We start from the raw sequence: 22,018 nt of genomic DNA on the forward strand, positions 1-22,018 counted from the left end.
GTGGGAAGGATGAGCCCATTCATTTCTTCCTCCTAAAGGAAATCAGTCCCGCATATTCATTGGAAGGACTGATGCTGAAGCTGAAACTTTGGCCACCTGATGCGAAGAACTGACTCATTTGAAAAGACCCCGATGCTGGGAAAGATTGAAGGCAGGAAGAGAAGGGGACAACAGAGGATGAGATGGTTGGATGGCATCACTGACTCAATAGACATGAGTCTGAGTAAGCTCCAGGAGTTGTTGACGGACAGGGAAGCCTTGGGTGCTGCAGTCCAAGGGGCTGCAGAGAGTCGGCATGACTGAGCAACTGCACTGAACTAAACTTCTTCCAAAGACAAATTTTCTGAGTTCCTACTATGCGCCAAGCCCTAAGAATATAGATAGAATGTGGCTCTCATACAGTGCTGGAAAGCAGAGTTAAAACACTTATAGGAAAATAAATATTCTAGTGAACAGGATGACATGGACCCAAACAAAGAGGGAGGGGAACTGGGAAAAAGACCAAGTAAAAATTTCCAAAGGTAATTAAAGTCTGACCTATTCTTAATGAAGCAGTTCATCACAGAGATACTTCACCCAGAGAGACTAGCAAAGTGAAGACAAAGAGATCTGAAAACACGGGAACATTCAAGAAACTGCAAACAGTCTGCATGACAGGACTGAAGCACACATGCAGAGGAGCAGTGAAGAGAAGTCAGATTTCTGAATGACTCTAGATACCACGTCAGGCACTTTAGACATTTTTCTGATGATGACTATGGGAAGCTCTCCAGGATTTTAAGCAAAGGAATACATGCTTATCTGCCTCTTAGAAATATTTTTCTGGCAGCAGTGGGTTAGCAGTGGACTAGAGAGTAGCCAGATTAAAAGCAAGGTGCTCATGCAAGGGTATAGTAATGAGTAAGGCAATGGCAGAGGAAAATATAGAGGACAAGGCAGCCTGGCAACATATTTAGAAAACATACCACTAGATGTGTATGTATTTATGCATAATATGTGCTAGAGGCCAGTGGGAAGAAAGACACTAACAAAAGGAAGGAGCCAAGGAAGAACTACCAGATTGTTTTAGATGAGGAAGTAAACAATAAAGCCGTAAGTGAAGACAGAGACTACATGGGGAAGATACTCCAGCGAAGAGAGCTCTTCCAGTCAACCAAAGCTCGACTAGAGCTCAGGAGAGGGGTGAGGGCAGCACAGCCAAGCATTATAAGCATTTCTGTGATTGGCTGAAGCTAGATATGAGGATGGGAAAGAGATGTTCCAGGACAAGTGAGACAAAAAAAAAAAAGATCAAGATCAGAAGCATGATTGGGAAGCATGATTTGTTAAGCAAGGGAACTGGCAAAAAATAAAATCAAATAGATCCTTCTCAAAGAATATGGTTAAATGTATTATTCTATTTCTACTGGTACCCATGTTAAATGTAATTCTATTATTTTCAGCTTAAAAATGTAACCTAACACAGGGAAATTAAGATGTACAAACTTTCAGTTACAAAATAAATGAGTCACAGGGATGAAATGTATAGCACTGGGAATACAGTCAATAATAATGTAATATCTTTGTTTGGTGACAAAGAGTAACTAGACTTATCATAATGACCATTTTGTAATCTATAGAAATAACAAATCACTATATTGTGTGGGAACTAGCATAGTGCTGTAGGTCAATTATACTTCAGAAACCAAACAAATTCATAGAAAAAAAATCAGCTTTGTGGTTACCAGAGGAGGTGGGAGGGAGATGTGGAATTAGGTGAAGGTGGTCAAAAGGTACAAACTTCCAGTTATAAGACAAATGAGTACTAGAGATATAATGTACAACATGATTAACATAATTAACACTACTGTTAAATTAAATATGAAAGAGTAAATCCTAAGAGTTCACATCACAAGGAAAATATGTTTTTTTCTCTTTCTTTAATTTTATATCTATGAGATGACGGAGATTCACTAAATTTATTGTGATCATCATTTCATAATGTAAGTCATTATGCTGAATACCTTAAACTTATACAGTGCTGTATGTCAATCATATTTTAATAAAATTATAAGTAATATATATACATATATACGTCTCCTAACATAGTATTTTTGTACACAATAGGCATGTAGATGAAATAGAAGAGAGTTTAACACAGTAGGAATTTTGTTGAGGGCTTATCAATGAAATTATACTATGAGAAGTAGTATGGGTAAGAGGCTTCCCAAGTGGCACTGATGGTAAAGAACCTGCCTGCCAATGCAGGAGACATAGAGACGCGGGTTCAATCCCTGGGTCAGGAAGAGCCCCTGGAGGAGGGCATGGCAACCCACTCCAGTATTCTTGCCTGGAGAATCCCACGGACAGAGGAGCCTGGTGGGCTACAGTCCACGGGCTCACAAAGAGTCGGATACGACTGAAGCGACTTAGCACATAGAACAATATGAGCAAAAAGATATCTGGGAGGCATTTGGTGACTAAAAGGTCACCAAATAAATGTATAAATGTATACATAGTATAAATGTATGATAATTTGAGGAGAGATATATAATCATTAATGATAAAAGTAGATTCTGAGAAACATTTGAAAATCAACATCTAAATAGAATGTTAAAAGGAATCTGAAATCAGTTGAATGACAAGAATACTTTTTAAATTTGATTTTAAGTAGGTCATCATAAACATGGTTAGCTGCTGCTGCTGCTGCTAAGTCGCTTCAGTCATGTCCAACTCTGTGCAACCCCACAGATGGCAGCCCACCAGGCTCCCTGGTCCCTGAGATTCTCCAGGCAAGAACACTGGAGTGGGCTGCCATTTCCTCCTCCAATGCATGAAAGTGAAAAGTGAAACTGAAGTCGCTCAGCCGTGTCCGACTCTTCGCGACCCCATGGACTGCAGCCTACCAGGCTCCTCCGCCCATGGGACTTTCCAGGCAAGAGTACTGGAGTGGGTTGCCATTGCCTTCTCCGAAACATGGTTAGAAGTTCCATTAAACGGCAAAATATCACAAGAGAAAAGCCGAGTTGGTATGAACATTTAAAGAGTTTATGAACGGAAAGTGGCATAGTTAATCAGAATAAGAAAGTGTATAGAGAATTGTTCTACAATACAGAACTACAAGTTAAATCCCAGTTCTTGTTTATGTTACCTGTTTGGTTTCTAGTTGTTTGTTTTTTGAGTTTTCGCCTTTTTCTGCACTCCATAAATTGCCCTTGTCAAATCGGCTACGAAGACATGCTAGTTCTTTTTGACGTTCCTAAAACCATCAAAATCTCTATTTTACACAAGAGCCAAGTATGTTTAATAATATCCAAATACTACTAACTTTGCTTCTCTTCATTTTTAAGATTAAAAAATTCATAATACACATGGAATATAAGACAACAACACTTTTAATTTGAAATAAGTGATACAGAGAATCAAGATGCTACTTATCTCAGTCAAAAAGACTAGCATCAGAATTTGACGTCTAGGTCCTATGCTGAGGCTATGTAATGAATGTTAAACGCAGTAAGATATACCTGCTTGAGTTGCTGTGCTAGATGAGTAGTAGATGAAGACGCGTTTTGCCTGAATAATCTTTCTTGTATGGCCTTTGTATTCGGAGTGATAATGGGAGTCCTATGTGGTGTGCTACGAGCTGGACTTTCTTTGCTATGTTCTTGACAACGCTCTCCAAAGCGTTCCAGAAAAGGCTTAATTCCTGATCCTCCTAAAGAAAATACACACATTTTAGAGGCTACTCAGAATAAATAACAATTATGATTTCTATGAGAAATGTTCTAAAATCCAGTTCAGCTCCAAAATGCTTTGATTCTACTAAGAATATTCATTCAGAAAGAAAACAGTACAAAAATAGTTCAAAAAACTTAAAAATACTTTTTTAACCATACTATTTAGTTTTATACCCTAAAATTTGTTTTATAGGATTTAATACTTTAAAAAACACAAAAAAAATTCTTAAAGGTACAGTGAGAGGACAGAGGGGATTAGAAAATGCTTAAACTACTTAATCAGAACCTAAATAATTGGAAATTGATTGTATGTGCACTAATGATATGCCCTAAACACCAAGTATCCTGGCCATGATAACCCAACTACTAATATCTCTACAGCCCAATTTATTTATTTATTTTGCTTTTAGGAAGTATAACATGAAAATTCAGTGATTAAATCCTTTTTCTTTTTAAAAAATGATAATTAAGGATAATTTAGTTTATTAAAGTATGTCTTGATTTTACCAAGTCTTAGTATTTATTTTAAATAGTATGAAATACATTTAAAATACAAATGTACTATATATCACTTCCATTATAACAATGCTAGGGTTGTACTACATAAAAGGACCTGTTAAACATTTTCCCATAAGCAGCCAGAGAGTAAATATTTTGGGCTCTGCAGGCCACATGGCCATTGTCACAACCACTCAATCCTGCACTGAAGCATGAAAGCAGCCACAGACAGTAAATGGGTGTGGCTGTGTTCCAATAAAACTTTATTTGCAAAAGCAAGTGAAGGGCAGAATTTGACCCATGATAGCAGTGAAAGCAACAAGTCCTAACCAATGCATCAGCAGAGACTTCCCAAGAATACTTCTTATTTATGTCATTCTTATCTATGCCGTAAGTCTTTAGAATATTGGGAGTCATAGTCCAATTTCACATGGGGATTTTGCTATTGTTTCTCATTTTGGCTCATCTGGAAACTGACTGCTGGATTCTACTTATCCTGTAACTAATGGATTCCCCACTCTCATCTTGGTATACTTCTCTTTTATGATGAACTATTGTTTCTGGAGATATTGTATTTTTAAGAAGTTAAAATTTAGAATTAATACAAAGAGCAGTTCTAATGAAAAAGAATATAGTTCTAAGTAAACTATATTACCATATGTTTGAGCCATAATTTTTAGTCCTGTGTTTCTCAACCAGATGCGGGTATACCAGAAGTATAAGTCACCAGAAGACAAATATGAACTTCCTGGAGCTTCCATTTACTATAGAAAAACTGAATTTTCTTATGTATATATTCACGTACATTACACACACATATAAATTTAATGAGAGTGGAGTCATCTGTATGCATATTCTCTTCCCTTTGCTACTAGGCATGTGTCATAGTGCAGCTTGAGATGCACTGCTCTGCACACTTGGTTATAAGAACGTTTCTGCATTATATCCTTAAAATGTGATTTTTAGGTATAGAAGAAAGTATCTAGCATGGTCATTCTAGGGAAAAAAAAACATGCTTAAACTGTTAAAATGTAACAAGTTAAACTATTTTACCAGTAACTGGGCTAATCTACAATAATGAATATTCATTCACTCAATTAAAGTTGACTTTGAAGAAATCTCACTTGATGCATTCAGGCATTTGCCCTGGCAAACCAACACTGTAACATTCACAATTGGATGTTTAAAATGCTTAGAACTGACACCCTGAAAATACTCAGCAGTACTTTAAATTTTTTTAAAATATGTAACCTGGTGTTGCAGATTTGTCCTTAGGTTGAGACTGCAGACGAATTTCTCTGTTTAATTCTTCCTTGGGTGGAACTGTACGGGATACAGCTGACTTCTCAACTGGTTTTGATACTTCTGTTTTCAGAGGACTAACAGAGGTTTTTTGAAGTAGTTCAGGATTTTGTACCTTACAATTTTTAGCACTGGTGATGGATGTTGTAGAAGATTTCACTGGGGAAGAAGTAGTTTTCTGAAATATGATAATACTTAGGGTAAATAACAACACTCACAATAGTTGAAGATATTTCTACAACAAAACAATTCAAATCCTATATGCTTGATAGTCTTTTTGTAAACTCATGAAAAAAAATTTCTTGCTTTCTAATAGATCAAATTAATTTGAAAGGTTTGAAAAAAATTAACTTAGAAAATGTGATTATTCAAATTATGTAGTTTAGTGTACATAATACTCTGATGGGTAATTTAGTACAAGGGAGAGGGTCACTATTTCGAAAAACAATTTCTTTTCTATTATCACACTAGCACCCTTATGAACGTTAACTATATTAGGTCAAATACATATATATTTGTATTTTAATTAAATCATGTATCATGTACTTAAAGGTGAATTATAAATACTACTTACTATGTGCCAAGTACCATACTAAGTGCTTTATGAACAGCATCTCATATAATCCTTCCATAACCTTTTCTTTCCCATTTTACAAATGGAAAAATACTTTTGCAAAATTAAGTAACTTCTCCAAAGTCACACTTCTAATTATATGGCAGGGCTGGGATTGAATGCAGGTCTAATTCCAAAACCTAGCTCTACACTTAAAGATAACACTAAGAAACACTTTTTTTTTTTCGTTTTTGGTTTCTTCATATTATTTTTAAAAACCATTGAGATAACACATGGGCAGGGTAATCTTCCAAAGGACAGCAAAAGGATATCAAAAGGATATCAGTGAAAGCATCATACCCACCCTTGACAACTGCCTTCTGGAGGTAACTACAGCTACTAGCTTTCAGAAATAATTGATGTCTTTCTTGTATCTATACACATACACAAAGCATTTTAATAGAGAAAGTAATTTTCAGGCTCTCGTGATGAGTAAGAAGAGGCTCCATCATTCAAAAGTACATACTTTGGAAGCACATTAAATTTGTGTAATTTAGTTGTTAACTGATAACTTGGGTCAGAATATCAAATTTATTATTTTTACTTTCTATGAAATACTCTAAAAATACATAAACATCCTATATAAATGTTATAAAACACATACCTACAGACATATATATACATAATATAAATTATTACTCATAACAACAAACAAAAATGTTTCCAAATACCAAAATTATATTTACTTACCCCAGGGCTAGAAATTGCAACGTTAATCAAAGATGCACCCACAGCACTGGAGGATGAGGCTTTATTCAAAGAGGCATCACCATCCCTTTGGGAACAGCATGTAGCTTCCTGCTTAACACTGCTGCTATTGATCCTAGCAGATGCTCCACTTGCAGAGGAAAATTTGGATAAACAAGTGGTACCAGGCTGTTCTTGCACACTGTTTTGCTTTGCAGATGAGGTTTTTACATCATCTTCCCAGGAGCAAATAGTTGCAGCAAGGTTGGCCAGTCGGCCCCTTCTCCCAACTGGAGTTGCTGAGGCATCTGAAAGGGATGGTTTGGGAGGGGAGGGAGCCTTTTCCTTTGATGGCATTGCTGAGATGGGTGAGCTTTCAGGTATATCATCTGAAAATTTTTTGAAAGTTAAAGTCCATGAGCTATATGTATATGTAATAAAGGGATCACTCCAAACAACAAAAAAAAGCTTTTCTAATACACATGAAACTACCAAACTGCTTAAATTTGACAATATATTTTCCAATCAGATACTTAACTCAAATTTAAAAAGAAATACTTTGTTATTTAGTTTTTCAATTATTTGATAGATTATGAAATCTATAAAACACCATACATTTAGGTTATATTTTTAGGATTAATTAATGATGTCATAACACTGCACAAATTAAGATTACATAGTCAACATACTTGTTTTTAGGATGTGCTAGGCTAGTGCTTATACAATAGAACTTTCTGCAATGATGGAGATGTTCTATATCCATGCCGTCTAATACAGTACAACTAGCCACTGTGGCTAGTGAGCACTTGAACTGTGATAAGAGCAATAAGAAACTTTATTTCATTTTAATTAATTTAAATTTAAAAGCGACATATGACTCATGTTTATGGTATTGAATACCATATCCAATACCATATTGGATATCATACCATATCCAATAACAATAGCACAATATCATATCCAATACCAATACCATACCATATCCACTACCAATAGCACAGGGTTAGACTAATATTTTTCTGCACAGTTACTTCATTTGGAAAAAAATCTCAAATAAGCAATACTTAGAGAAGGCAATGGCAACCCACTCCAGAATTCTTGCCTGGAAAATCCCATGGATGGAGGAGCCTAAGGGGCTGCAGTCCATGGGATCGCTAAGAGTTGGACATGACTGAGCGACTTCACTTTTACTTTTCACTTTCCTGCATTGGAGGAGGAAATGGCAACCCACTCCAGTGTTCTTGCCTGGAGAATCCCAGGGACAGGGGAGCCTGATGGGCTGCCATCTATGGGGTTGCACAGAGTCAGACACGACTGAAGTAACGTAGCAGCAGCCGCAGCAAGCAATACTTAACCACGAAAGGTATGTATGCATAAAGAGCATATACGGCAAAGTTCATGGCACTTCCCATTCCACAAATTCCATCAACAGAACAGATATCCCTCCTACTGTCCAAGGCTTATACATCTGCCTGAATTCTCAATTCTACTCCTCTTAAACCTTCCCAGGGATCTTGCTCCAAATAACCACTTCTTCCTCTCTACAAACTTTGTTTTCTACACATTAATATGCTCAATTCTCTCTCATCTTGAAGCTAAAAACCAATCATCCTCTCATCAACATACACCAGCTTTTAGCTACTGTCCCTTTTTCCCTGCACTAAATTCACTCACCACTCAACGCACTTCGATCTGACTTCTGCATACATAGCTGCACTCAGGTTGCGTTTGGTATTTTCACCAATGCCTACACACTTGGCAGTCCTTGTATTTCCATATGTGACATCACCCTCTACTAGTTCTGTCTTTGCAGCCTATCCTTCATGGTCTCCTTCTAACTACCAACCACCTCCATCTGACTATCCCACATGCACCTCAAATAATATGTCTGATGTTGAAACTGCTTCAAACACATTCCTCCTTATCATGCCTCTTCCTCCCTTTTCCCTTCCATCCACCACCTGGTCATTAGGTCCCACAGATTCTTTCTCCTAAATCTCTCAAATGCAGCCTCTTTACTTTCATGGGCCTTCATCATTATGCCTGAATCATAATATTAATGTTTTAACTGATCTTCTTGTTTCAAATCTCTACCCTCTTCTATCTCTCCTCAATTCAGACGCCAGAGTGATCTTTCTAAAGCATTTGCCTATCTAAATTCTCAGTACCTCCCCATCATCTTCTGATTAAATTCCAAATGCTATGGACCCTGCTGCTTTCTTTGAATTTATCTCTTGCTTTTATACCATATGAATTGTACACCAGAATGCCTACTCTTTATACACATACTGTGTTTATGATACCTCCGTGCTTTTTATTAATATATATGTTCTGTTGCTTCTGCCTAGAATATCGCTACTGCCTGAAGCCAGCTGCCCTTCAAAGTCCAGGTTAATTGCCTCTGTCTCCTCCAGAAAAGCTTCCCTGACCACCATCTTCCCTACAATACTTTTTTGCATACCTTTATCATTTTCCTTAGACTACGCACTGTCTTCTAAACAGATGACAGTTTTACTGTCATGCTTTAGAAATGGACTTAATAAACCCCTCACTCTTCTATTCTCCATCAGAAAGAAAGGCTTCAGATAAATTATACTTTATTATTCCTCAAACCTTTAACTGGCACATAGCCACAGTCTTGAATAGCACTCACTAAATCATTCCTCACAAACACCTTATAAGTTTCAATGGTTAAAATTAGACGAGCTATGATGCCTTAAGGAGATTTATTTTCAAGACTGAGGTAGGCATTTGTTAATATTTGCTTTCAAAATATTCAAGATCACAGAGGCAACAGTTTCTCCTAAAAATGCTTAGGGCCTTGATTGTTCTTCTGATCAAGTATTAGATCACAACTCTTTTTCTTTTTTCTGAAAGGAAAATCTGCACTCTGCTGCCCGTAAATATTTCCTACAAAATAGAATGGGACATCTTTCTGTTCGGTCACATTAACTGGTTTCCTCAGACATACTAAAAGCAGCATGGTTAGCCCCATCCACTACTAAAATCAATAGGTGTAACTGACAGCATAGAGTATCAGCACCCCCATTACACACCCACAAACATCGGACAGGACATAAAAGTTGAACCCTAAAGTCAAACTCCTAGGGTTTGCATTTTAGCACTGACTGTGGGCAGGTGTCTTAGCCTCTTTGAACTCAGTCTCCTCTCCTATAATATTTGAAAGCCAAAGCTTCCTTGGATAAGGCTTAGTCACCATGGACTGTCCACTTACACTGGGCTGGCTCACTTCGGCACTGCTTCTACTGAACTGAGCCAGAAGCCAGCTGTCTGCATACCCTGAGAAAACTTACACCTTCGCTAGCTCCTACAAAAATATCTTTAGGGCCCACAGAGGAACATTCTCTCAGGTCTTAGCACCAACCATGACTCTGTTTCTTTCATTTTATAAACACTATCATGTAACTAACAGTGTTTCATCTCTCTGCATCAGCTGCCAGTGAGTTCAAAACCATCTCTAGGAAGTGAGGAGGACCTTAAGGCCTATATCTAGTAAACTAACTTTACCCTTCACTTTGTTTTTCCTTCTCTTCACATTGATTTTTCTCATTTTTCCCATTTTTAACATAGGTATTTTTGTAAGTCACCCCAAGGCGTTTTTCGTAACAAGGTAGGAGATAAGCTCTCCATCAGATTACAGGCCCATGAAATGCATAAGTCAGGTTTGCGTTTCCTCCTCCCTGGGTGGGGAAGATCCCTAGGAGGAGGGAATGGCAACCCACTTCAGTATTCTTGCCAGAAAGATCCCATGAACAGAGGAGCCTGGTGGGCTACAGTCCATGGGGTTGCAAAGAGTCAGACACTACTGAGCATGCACACTCATTTTTGTAAGTCATCCCAAGGCGTTTTCGTAATAAGGTAAGAGATAAGCTCTCCATCAGATTACGGGCCCATGAAATACAAGGTCAGGTCACTTTATCTGTCTCCAGCACCTTAGCATGATCACATGCTTTGCAGGTGTTCGATAAATATTTTTTGAAATTTTCTTTTTCCCCTGTGAACAGCATTGCATACCTTAGTCACTCAGGTTTATTCAGTGAATCCATGAAACAGGATTTCTTGAATATAGAACTGAAGGTCAGCAAGGTTGATAATGCCAAGAGTACAGTTTATCCTTTAGTGTTTTCATTGCAAATATAAGATAGTTCCTTTATAAGATCAAGGTTTTGTGAACCAGTCTAAGAACCTCATCATCGTTTACTTCAGCGAGAACACACCCGATAAATATATAATGATATATAAACCATTAGCAAGCAATGGATACTCAGGACATAGATCAAAAGCACTTACCGTTCCTGTGTTAACTGATACATGAAATTTTTAACCTATCAAGTTGAATTGCACTGAAACAGATTAAGGACCACACGGTCCACAAGAGTGCATACCTGTCACATCATCACTATCCCAACAGCGTCGCTGCTCAGCCAGCTTTTGCATTCGTGTTCTGACTGAGGAGGCTGCAGCTGCTCCCAGTCTTGAGTTCGGCCCGCTCCTCACACCCAGCTGTGGTGCTGAGGCTGGGGCAGCCAAGGAGTCACTGACAGCAGCAGGTGTCTGAGGCATCTGTGGCTGAGCCTGAGGGGACACAGGCCTCGGAGAACAAGGTTTTGCAGATGCTGACTCAACTGGCTTTTCATTTTCCAAGTCAGAAACTTCTACTTCAGTGTTGTCAGAACAGCGTTTTTTGGATGGTGATGGTTTTGTGCAAGATTTCTCTAGGTTAAATAGGACAAAAATTAAAAGTTCTGTAATTTTGCACGGCATGAAAAAACTTTAATGGTAGGTACAAATGAATAAAACACTATTCTCTCTGTTCCTTTAAATGATTTAATTCACAAGAAGAAATATGTAAAATTCTACTTTCTTTCAGTAACTTGGAAATCTGATATGAGAGATTTCTGTTTAAGCTTGCATATAATTTAACAGTTTAAAAAAACCTTAATGAAAAAAATCTTCAAATAACATCTTCAAGATTTATGTATAATGTTCTCTGTGGTCTTCAGACACTAGGAAATAAAACGTATGCACACAGAATAAGCAAAGCAAATGTTCTAAGGGATTTTAAAGATCATACAGTCCAGTTACCACATTTTTAAATAAGAAAAATCAAGTCCAGAGAAATCGAGTTACCTGCTTAACATGAGCTTAACACCTGAGCTAAGGGTAAAAACAAGCTTTCTGCTTTTAAAAACAATTTTTCATGAACAGTAAACAAGAGTAGAAGGGTACCTGGCTTGAGGTTTAGGAGGCAGAGAACCAAAAGACTGACTGAATTATCTGACCAGTACCAAGCAAATTCATCAACGCAAGTGTTTAACATTTTACACTTAAAACCTCCATGGAAAAAAAAAAAAAAAACCTCCATGAACACCTATGAAACGAATTAAAAAGTCCTAAAAGAAAAAGGAACTATCCAAACAAAAGGAATATAATTTTTACCCAAGAATGAGTTCTACTATACCTCCTATAAAACTAATCCTTTAAAAGTAAGAATGTAAATTCCCTTTGAGGTCAGTTTCACTGGCTGTCTAACCAAGTGTTCTTGTTCTGGCAGTAACTGAAGTATCATTAGTGGGAAGTCATGATTGCCCTCATAAATATCAATCTAAGTAAATAATACATCATGAATCTTTCCAATCTTCTACAACTCACTTAAGGGTATATTTTAAATGAACTTATCTAATCATTTTTTGGAAGTGTTCCTATTTAACATGCTTCACTACCTGAAAATATAGAATGCTTTAAGTTTACATTTCTTATACGAAACAGTAAATATTTCCATTTAAGCATCAAAATACAGTTCTAACCACTAGTTTTCAAGTACATAGTACTCAATATCTGATTGCATAAAGCTGTGCCACAGTGAAGAGATCCTAGACTAGAGCTAGATCTCTGTTTTCCCATGTAATATACATGATATTCCTTCCCTTCAAAATGTATTAACATACAAAGAGAAATTCTCATTCTATGGTTAGCTTACAAAATAGTAAGGAACCAGCACTATGCCCTCATCTCTTTTGTAATATTGGTTTTGCCCTCTGTAATACTCTTTTCCTATGTGCATTTTAAATGTCTACTAAAGAATATTATCATCTCCAGATTATTCCAAAAGATTAAACCAGCTGACTGATATAAGTTTGAGGATGTCAGGATTTAGGAAAGAATAAGAAACTTTCCAGGTGCATTTGAGTTTGTTGCAGGAGTTGTTGTTTGTTTTAGTTGCTATATTGTGTCCGACTCTTTGTGACCCCATAAGACGATAGCCTGCCAAGCTCCTCTGTCCATGGGATTCTCCAGGCAAGAATACTAGAGTGGGTTGCCATTTCCTTTTCCAAGGGATATTCCCGACCCAGGGATCGAACCCACGTCTACTGCATTGGCAAAAGGATTCTTTACCACTGAGCCACCAAGGAAGCCCCTCTTGGGGTGGGTGGGGGTGTTGGTGGTTAATTTTGTTTCTATTTAATTTCAGTAGTTCTGTAGATTAACAACCTATATTTTGTGCCCAGCCTGAGAGACACGGTTCAGCAGACAGAGGATGAAAAGACTCATGATATTTCAAGCATCTGCAGGCAGGCCTGCCTTTTGTTGCCCTGTTCACGTAAGAGGGGAAGAGAAACTCAACACTATGGCCAGTGTCAATGCTCCACTGCTCCCGTAGAATACTTCCCTTAGAGGATTAACAATATTTTGGAATGAGGAAAATAAAGCTCAACCAGTTAATCTGAAATATTTGTTAGAAATTCTGCTCTGGCTTGATAGGTTCCAGGCCTAATATAACAGGCCTGGAATACAATAAAAGGTTGATATTTCCCCTGGAGGCTATTACATTTGTCTCCCAAAGACCTTGGTCTTCCGCAGGAACAATAAAGTGTTTGGCACTTATTTGCATTTTGAAAACTGCAAATTTTACTTTTCCCCACAAAGCCTATTACCTTTGCCACCAGATAGGGGCTGCTGGTTACTTGCTTCTGAAAGTGGCTCCCTGATCCGCTTGGCGTGAGTCAGAGACCTTGCTGCTGGGATGGGTCGCTCAGCCATTTTCCTCTGAAGATTCTCTCGTCTGGCACGGGTTCGCTCAAGCAGTTTCTACATATACAATACACCAGAGCATTAAAGCATAAGTTTAGTCAAAGGTTCACAAAATTTCAGATAACTTCTCAAGTCACTGTCATCAGACATGTATAATAACAGTTAAATACATTTCAAAAGTCAAATTCTCAGTAATTAAGTCAAGATTTACCAAATGAGCACTGTCATGTCAAAATTTGATTAGATATAATATGACCATTAAAGGGGGAATGAAATGTGTTAAGTTCATTGCATGAGATTTTAAATGGCCACAGATTTTTTTCTGCTTCCCTCAAAAGGTATTTGATCAGGCTGGCTTTATGATTCACTTTGACTGTTAAAACATGGCAGAAGTGATACTGTGTATGTGACTTCCAATCCCAGGGCTCAAGAGGTCTTGCAGTTTCTGTTCTCACTCTCTTGGAACACTGTCTTCCTGTGAAGAGGCCCAGGTTAAGCCTGCTAGACACATGGCCCAGCTGACAGCCAGCATCAACCACCAGACCTGGGAGGAAGACCATTTTAGACCATCCAGTCCCAGAAATTTCTATATGACTGCAGACTTCTGTATGATCCCAGGGGACACCAGAAGTCCAGCTCAGCTGAGCCCAAATGCTAAGCCACTGAGTCATGGGAAATAACATGGTGGTTGTTTTAACCACGATGGTAGGCAGAATAACGGTTTCCTCAAGTTGTTCATTACCCTAATCCTGTGAACCTATATGTTACCTTACATGGCAAAAGGGACTTTACTTATGTGATTAAATTAATGACATTGAAATGCAGCGATTATCTGGATTTTCTAGGTGGGCCCAATGTAATCGCAGGACCTTCTTGGTAGCTCAGCTGGTAAAGAATCTGCCCGCAAAGCTGGAGACCCCAGGTTGATTCCTAGGTCGGGAAGTTCTCACCTGGAGAAGGGACGGGCTACCCATTCCAGTATTCTTGGGTTTCCCTGGTGGCTCAGATGGTAAAGAATCCGCCTGCAATGCAGGAGACCTGGGTTCGATCCCTGGGTTGGGAAGATCCCCTGGAGGAGGCAAACCTTTCCAGTATTCTTGCCTGGAGAATTCCCATGGACAGAGGAGCCTGGCAGGCTACAGTCCCTGGGGTTGCAAACAGTCAGACACGACTGACTGACTAAGCACAATGTAATTGCAACGGTCCTTACAAGGGAAGAGAAGCCTGGAAGGTCAGAGTCAGAGAAGATGTGACAAGGGAAGCAGAGGTCAGAGTGATGGAATTGGGGGCACTGAGGATGGAGTAAGGGGGCTGCAAGCCAAAAAAAGCAGGGGGCCTCTATCAGCTAAACAAGGCGAGGAAACAGGTGTCCCCAAATCCTCAAAAAGAAATACAATCCTGATAACACCTTGATCTGAACCCAGCAAAACCCAACAGACTTCTGACCTACCAAAGATAACATGTATGATGTTAAGCTAGCAAATCTGTAGTAATTTTTTATAGCAGCAAAACTAATACAGCCACCAAGACTTGGGATGATGGTAAACAGCAAGAGATAACTGACTTAATAGTCCTTTGAAAACATAAGATCCTTCCTAAGAGAAAAATCAACCTAAATATTTTCATGTTTTAATTAAATATCCATATACAATAAAACAGTTTTAAGTTGAAATCTTAGTATTCCATAGAATCATGAATATGACTCTTTCCAAACCCCAAAACATTCTCCTATTGGAATCAATATAGTATAACAAACACAAAACCCTGTAAAAGAATTTATTTTCTTTGAACACAACCAGAGAAGGCATGCAGATTACTGGCTGGAGTATACACTGCCCTGCAAACACAGATAAAGTAATTATTGCAGACTAAGGAATTTAACTCCACCTGACCTTTTTAACTGCTTAATTAAGACAGAATAATCATTTTTTAAGTCTCTCTGAATATGAAAAACAAGCATGAGCTTATCTTAGGGATGATTTCACATTGAAAGAAGTTAACACTAAATCTAAATGCTATGTCACTGAAAGAGTAATTTATGAGCCAAATGCCTTCCAAAACACAAAACCTTTATCCTTTAAGGTCTTCAACAAACTCAAAAGTGACAGTATTATACAAATTCATATATGTCTGATAATTTTCCCCACAATAAAACACATCATTCCCAAGATACAAAACTAGCCTAAATATGTTCATTCATGGACACACCCACATTCCATTCTGGTCAGTTAGAATACTTATGAGTCAGTATATTTTCAGTTACTATGCGCAATGGGTCAAAAGAATGAGGTTTTGCAATTCAAACATACACAAAGTGTTCTACTGTTACAGTAGATTCAAAAATTTCAAGATTAAAACAAATTAGATAAGCAAAAAAGTTCCCTAATCTGTAATATAAAACTTATAAATACCAAAGATTATTAATATAAAAGAAGTGATATATCTAAAATGCATAAAGTCAACAGCTAAATAAATGTAAGTTACCCTTCCTTATAATAGTGTATCAGGAATTTAAGTGCTTTTTTTATTTATAAGGTACATTCCTTCAAATATCACACTTCCTTCTTCAAATAATAAAGGCATTAAAAGAAAATAAAACAATGCAATTACTAACAATCAGGAAATAAGATACTCCACATGAAGGGATCTAAAATAACTGAAGTGTAGAGTCCTTAAGCAATTTCTGCCCCACATCCCTCAAACCATTTCTGACAGAATTTTTTTCTGGGAGATATTACTGATTTCCTACCTTCTTAAACAAAGCAGACTCAATAACAACTTATTATTTTCAAAATGTTCTAGAAGCATTCCTTCCCTGGTCATCATAGAGAGTTCACTTAATTCTGGAAAATTAAAGAAACTCTATCCAAAACAGTGATAGCATGTTTGTCAATTAACATCACAAGAAAAAAATGTTTTATATATTTTAATTGTAGCTTTTTCTCTTTTAAAGTTCCTACATGGAAAGTTCTGACTTGACACAACTAGCTGTGGATTTCCTATGCTAACCTGGGGTGACCATCACCATCAGCAGATCTTCAGACTAAAATGCTAATATTGACATTATGAGCAATAAGTTTATGGCTTTAAATCTACCTAACAACAAGTACAAAAAGAACTTCCCAGATAGTTCAATGGATAAAGAATCTGCCTGCAATGCAGGAGACACAGGTTGGATCCCTGGGTCTGCAAGATCCCCTGGAGAAAGAAATGGTAGCCCACTCCAGTATTTCTTGCCTGAAAAACCCCATGGACTGAGGGGCCGGGTGGGCTACAGCCCATGGGGTCACAAAGAGTCGAATATGGCTGAGTGACTAAGCACAGCAAGAAACAAGTACAACAACCACTAGTGCTTAGACAGGACTTCAAGTACTTTCAGTGTCAGCAGACACTAACTCATTTCATTTTCAAATATGATTTGTTGAAACTCTGTTTTTACTACTGTTTTAGAGATGAAAAAATTCAGGTAGGGCTTCAATAACAAGCCATAGGTCACACAGCTGACGAGTAGCAAGGCAAGATTAAGAAACAGGCTCCAGAGTCTAGACTCTTAACTGCTTTGCTAAAAACTATAGTTTGACTAAATCCAATTGTTCTTTGAAAAACTTATCATCAGTAGAACTAACCAAATTCATATGATCAACCTTAACTTTTTAATGCTATTAGCTGATCATCATAATAAACATGTGCCTTAACTGCTAGCTTATCCATAAATCAAGATAGATTCTTTCTTTTTCTCTGGTTGGTCCATGAAGAACATCAGGAACACATAGTCCTGTGGATTCTGTCTAGATGCTGATTCAGACTGCAAAATCATGAGACACTTAGGAAAAGCTGGACACTGACAATGTTTGACGATTTTAAGGAACGGTTGTTTATTTTTTAGGTGTGATAATAGAATTATGATTTTTTTAAGTCTTTAGTGTTCAGTGATGAATACCTATGTATTTATGTAGAAAATTATATGCCTTCTAGAATTTGCTTCCAAATAATTCAGTGAGGAGGATTAGAGGCAGATACAGTAAAACAATATGGCCACATGTTGCTGGGCAATGGATGCATTATACTTGAGATTTCCTACAAGAAAAGAATATTGCTCAAATGTTCTAACAGTTACTGCTTTATTTAATTATTTGTCTGTAAAACAGTTTACAATGAATGGTTCTCTTTCATATCAATTCAGCAGACCGTTATTGGATTGTGCTTGAACATCAAGCAAAAGATATTCAGAAATATCTCTGAATAATCTCCTACCTTCAGGAAGCTTACATTCTAACAGAAAACATGTTCAACAGGTACATATAAATGCAAGTGAGATGTGTATTGTGAAAGGTGACCTCCTCTCTGAAGAAGGGGAATCAAACTGTGAGCTGGAGGTCAAAACAAAGTTTGCCAGGTAGAACAGGCAGGAAGACAGAAAGTGAGCCAGACAGCACCAGTGACAACAGGGAGGGGAACCACTGCACAACAGCCTTGTCTGAGGAAACAAGAGTTGAGGATGGCTGTAGCTACAGTCCATGGGGTCGCAAAGTCAGACACGACTGAGCGCAGCACAGCCTTTCTCAACAAGAGTTACCAGAAGAATTAATCCTTAAGGCCCTGGCATTAATGTAATGAATTAACATCTCTCCTATGCCTACAGAATGGCATGGTTAAGAATCACTTTTGAGAAAAAAAATCACTTCTGGGAAAACTGAGAAAAATAGTTTCTCTCAAATAATTTTCTATATTCTATGGTTCTGATAAGGAACTCCAGCTGAGAAAGTCATTTTAACTGACTTTCAATTTCCTTTTCTTTTCAGATGAGGAACAGTTAGCTTCACTGTACAAAAATGTTATGAATGCTATAATTAAGCACCTAATCTTTGGAACCATTTCAAATAGTTCACTCACTCCCAATTAAGGAAAAGATGTCAAAGCTGTTGATTCCAACTGCAACCGGTCTAACTTCTCAAAATATAAAACACACACACTAAACCACACATATTTCTGAGCTGCACTCTAAAATGAAAAGTTACTTTTAAATAATTTTTTTCAACTGAGATTTGTACTAGCTTCAGAATAACATTTTTAAGTAAAATGAAGTGCAATTTTCAGCCAACTTTCAAAATGCTTTGCTCTTGTCAGTTACTTAGAAATATAAAATATTGAGAACAGAAAGGGCTATTATTTTAAGGAATCCTATTTTAAGTTGTAACATAACATATCCTTTTTAATTTCAATGTAAGTGAAAAATACGTGGGGAACCACCAGCTCTATTCCCTAAAGCTAATACAAAAATGTGCTCAGGATTTTTCCGTTATAATATTTAAGGTTAACAAATTGATGTGTATCCCTGAGATGACTGAGAATTTGGAAACAAATATTGTTGTGTTTGAATACAAGTAAACTCTAATTGCTGCAACTTTTAATATCTTAAACAGACTTGCAACTACATCTCAAAAAAAAAGGGGGGGGGTATTAATATTCTCCACTCAAGCTTTTCAATCTAGTGTAGAGACATTTTTAGGCCCACTTTGCAACAACTCAAAAAATAACAGTTTGACACTTGCACAACACCGTAAAAAAAAGAGGAACTGTCCTTGAAAAAGAGTAGTGGACAATTGGCCACACTAAATTCCTGAGTGTGTCAACGTACATTCGCAACGAAAGTCAAAGCTAGACAAATAAACGACACAGTAATGATGTAATTAATCCATATTTAATTTCCAAAGAACAAAAGATGAGTTAAGTCCTGCTATAATGTTATGCCCCATAAACACACCCAAAACAGGTTTTTTGTTTTTTTTTTTTTTAATCGTGGGCTGTAAATTTTGACTTGAACATACTCGGCTAGCAATTTTCCTTTCAATTAGTGTCAACCTCAGGTATGAATCTTCTTTGCTAGTTAGGTAACCAATAGAAACTGAAGAGAACTATTGACTTCATAGGAACGAATGCAATGGTGTCAGGCATCGGCTTATTTTAAGATTTTGCTGTCACTTCGTTCACTTCATTCTTAAATGTATGGAGTGGAGAAGGGAATGGCAACCCACTCCAGTATTCTTGCCTGGAAAATTCCATGGACAGACCACGGGGTCGCAGAGTTTGGACAGGACTGAGAGACTAACAAATTAAACGCACGGCTCCTCTGCGAATCACACGAACCCCGCAAACCGCATTCCATTCCATTTCCAGGCGGCGGCTGCACACAGTACTGAGTCACTCGGCCACCCGACTCCACCCTGCAATATCCCGGCTTTTACTTCCAAGGGGATCTGTTTCGTCAGGCCCCTACCGCACCCTTGGAAGACCCAGGGATCCACTCCAGAGGGGCGTATAATAACCGGGGCTGACAGGAGGTCTTTTCACTACTACTACTGAGGACAGACTAAAAACTTCCCCCGCAGAGCTTCATCTGCAGGATAAGAACAAGAAAACCGCGGATGAATTACAGCCACAGAGAAGAGGGAACCCGCCGCACCCTGCAGCTCCAAGCTGGACCCTCGCACGCCCACTCTGCGCACGCGCGCGCACGCGCTCTCCGGCCTCGGGGCCGGGAGGTTGACAGAGGGTAGGAGGGGAGGGTGGGCGGCGGGCGCCGTCATGGCTGGCTCTGCCCGCAAGTTTTCTCACCTCGGTAAACGGGTCCATCGCCCCGGACTTCGCGTGTCGATTACGAGACGGCCAAAACGGTGGTTCAAATTCAGAAAAAGAAGAGTGAGTGCCGGCTCAGTGTGTCCCTTGAAGAAAACAAGAGGGTAGCGGGGAACTCTCCCAAGCTCCTCTCCTCTTCCCCACTGCCTCCGAAGTCCGACTCGGCCTGTCGCGGCGGTTCAAATTTGAATTTCAGCGCCCGGACCCGCGCGCATGCGCACGGGCGGGGCGGGGGGCGGGGCACGCCTCTCCTTGCCCCGGCGCTAGATCACTTGGCCTCGCCGGGGCTGGGAGGTTCCCAAGGGTGGCTCTGCCGGCTCAGTGACTGCCTGGCCCAGGCGGCGGGGATGCAGCCGTAGGTGCGGCGCTCCAGCGCATCAACTGCCTCCTGGCTCAAAGCCCCACCCCCAACGCTCGCACACCCCACCCTGTTTAAGCAGATCCCTTCACACTCCTGTGCCTGGGCGTTCCTGCTTTCCTTCATTCCTAAATCTAGGATTAAGGGCCCTTCTGTTTGGAATCCCACTGGACCTTTGACCTTACGTAGCTTTCTGTTCATCTGGTCGCCAGCTCCTGCTTCACTCCAAGGTGGACTCAGTCTTGGCCTTCTTGAGGCGCAGGTCTGGTGAGCCCCCAGACACTTGTGGCTAATGACCAGTGACCCGCCTTGGGCACTGGCCTTTATCACTGAGAAAATAAGGTTAACTTTAACAGACCTGTTAATGCTTATACACAAAACTCCTGTCGGTCCTTCTTATTTTAAGCCCATCAAACTGCATGCAAAGTTAGAGCTGAGAAGCTACCCACTTTTATCCTTTCTTTTACAGGTAAGAGAAGGGAGACCCTAACACTTTAAGTAACTGGCCCTGGAGAAATGAAAATCCCATTCTCGGCTCATAGTCTACTCTCCACCACTGGTTCATAGCTAGGTCTCATGACTATTCTTTATTGAGAATTGAAAAATAACGTTTTTTAATAATAATAATAATACTGTTAATACTGATAATACTGTATCAGATTCATACCTTATTTAGCAAGTCTATATTAGGGCTTGTTATAAAGAGGACAAACAGGTTGTGACCTGTTCATCCGCAACACTGTGTAGATTTCTGAATGGCTGCCCAACAGTTGAACAGGCCAAAACCATTACTCCCAAGTAAGAATTTCAGTATATTTAATAAGGTTTCTATCTTAGCAAGTCAGTGAACATTATAAAAAGTATTTCACTAGTAATATCTGTAATTTGAATTGTGGTACTGTATGTAGTAATGGAAAGAATTCTGAGCATGGGATGAGAAGAAATTCCTTGGGGCCTTGACTCCACCAGGACTTTGTGACCCTAGGCTTTCGGCAAATCATTTAACTCATTATCTTTTAAACCTTTTTGGGAATCATAGACTCCTTTGAAAATACAATTAAAGCTTAAAAATGCCCTTGCAACCATAAGCATTTTAAGCTATGATTCCATGAAGTTCATGGTCACAGGTTGTGAAGTCGCTCAGTCCTGTCCGAC

General features: G+C 38.7%; 1 protein-coding gene across 6 annotated transcripts in view; it reads right to left on the minus strand.

Moving 5' to 3' along the window:
- ANLN (anillin actin binding protein) overlaps positions 1-20,701 on the minus strand; it is a 56,916-nt gene extending 36,215 nt beyond the window's left edge. For 5 of the 6 annotated variants that reach the window (XM_043463203.1, XM_043463206.1, XM_043463204.1 and 2 more), the window contains exons 1-7: positions 20,485-20,701; positions 13,773-13,926; positions 11,223-11,552; positions 6,820-7,205; positions 5,466-5,694; positions 3,504-3,694; positions 3,131-3,238 (exon numbers count right to left, since the gene is read on the minus strand). In XM_043463203.1, coding sequence (XP_043319138.1) covers positions 3,131-3,238; positions 3,504-3,694; positions 5,466-5,694; positions 6,820-7,205; positions 11,223-11,552; positions 13,773-13,926; positions 20,485-20,502 — 1,416 coding nt within the window. In that variant the 5' untranslated portion in view covers positions 20,503-20,701. The remainder of the gene's footprint in view (positions 1-3,130; positions 3,239-3,503; positions 3,695-5,465; positions 5,695-6,819; positions 7,206-11,222; positions 11,553-13,772; positions 13,927-20,484) is intronic. The other variant, XM_043463207.1, reaches the window with a different exon arrangement.
- Positions 20,702-22,018: the final 1,317 nt, after the last annotated feature.

Source organism: Cervus canadensis, chromosome 3, assembly GCF_019320065.1.
Source record: "Cervus canadensis isolate Bull #8, Minnesota chromosome 3, ASM1932006v1, whole genome shotgun sequence".
NCBI lineage: Eukaryota > Metazoa > Chordata > Mammalia > Artiodactyla > Cervidae > Cervus > Cervus canadensis.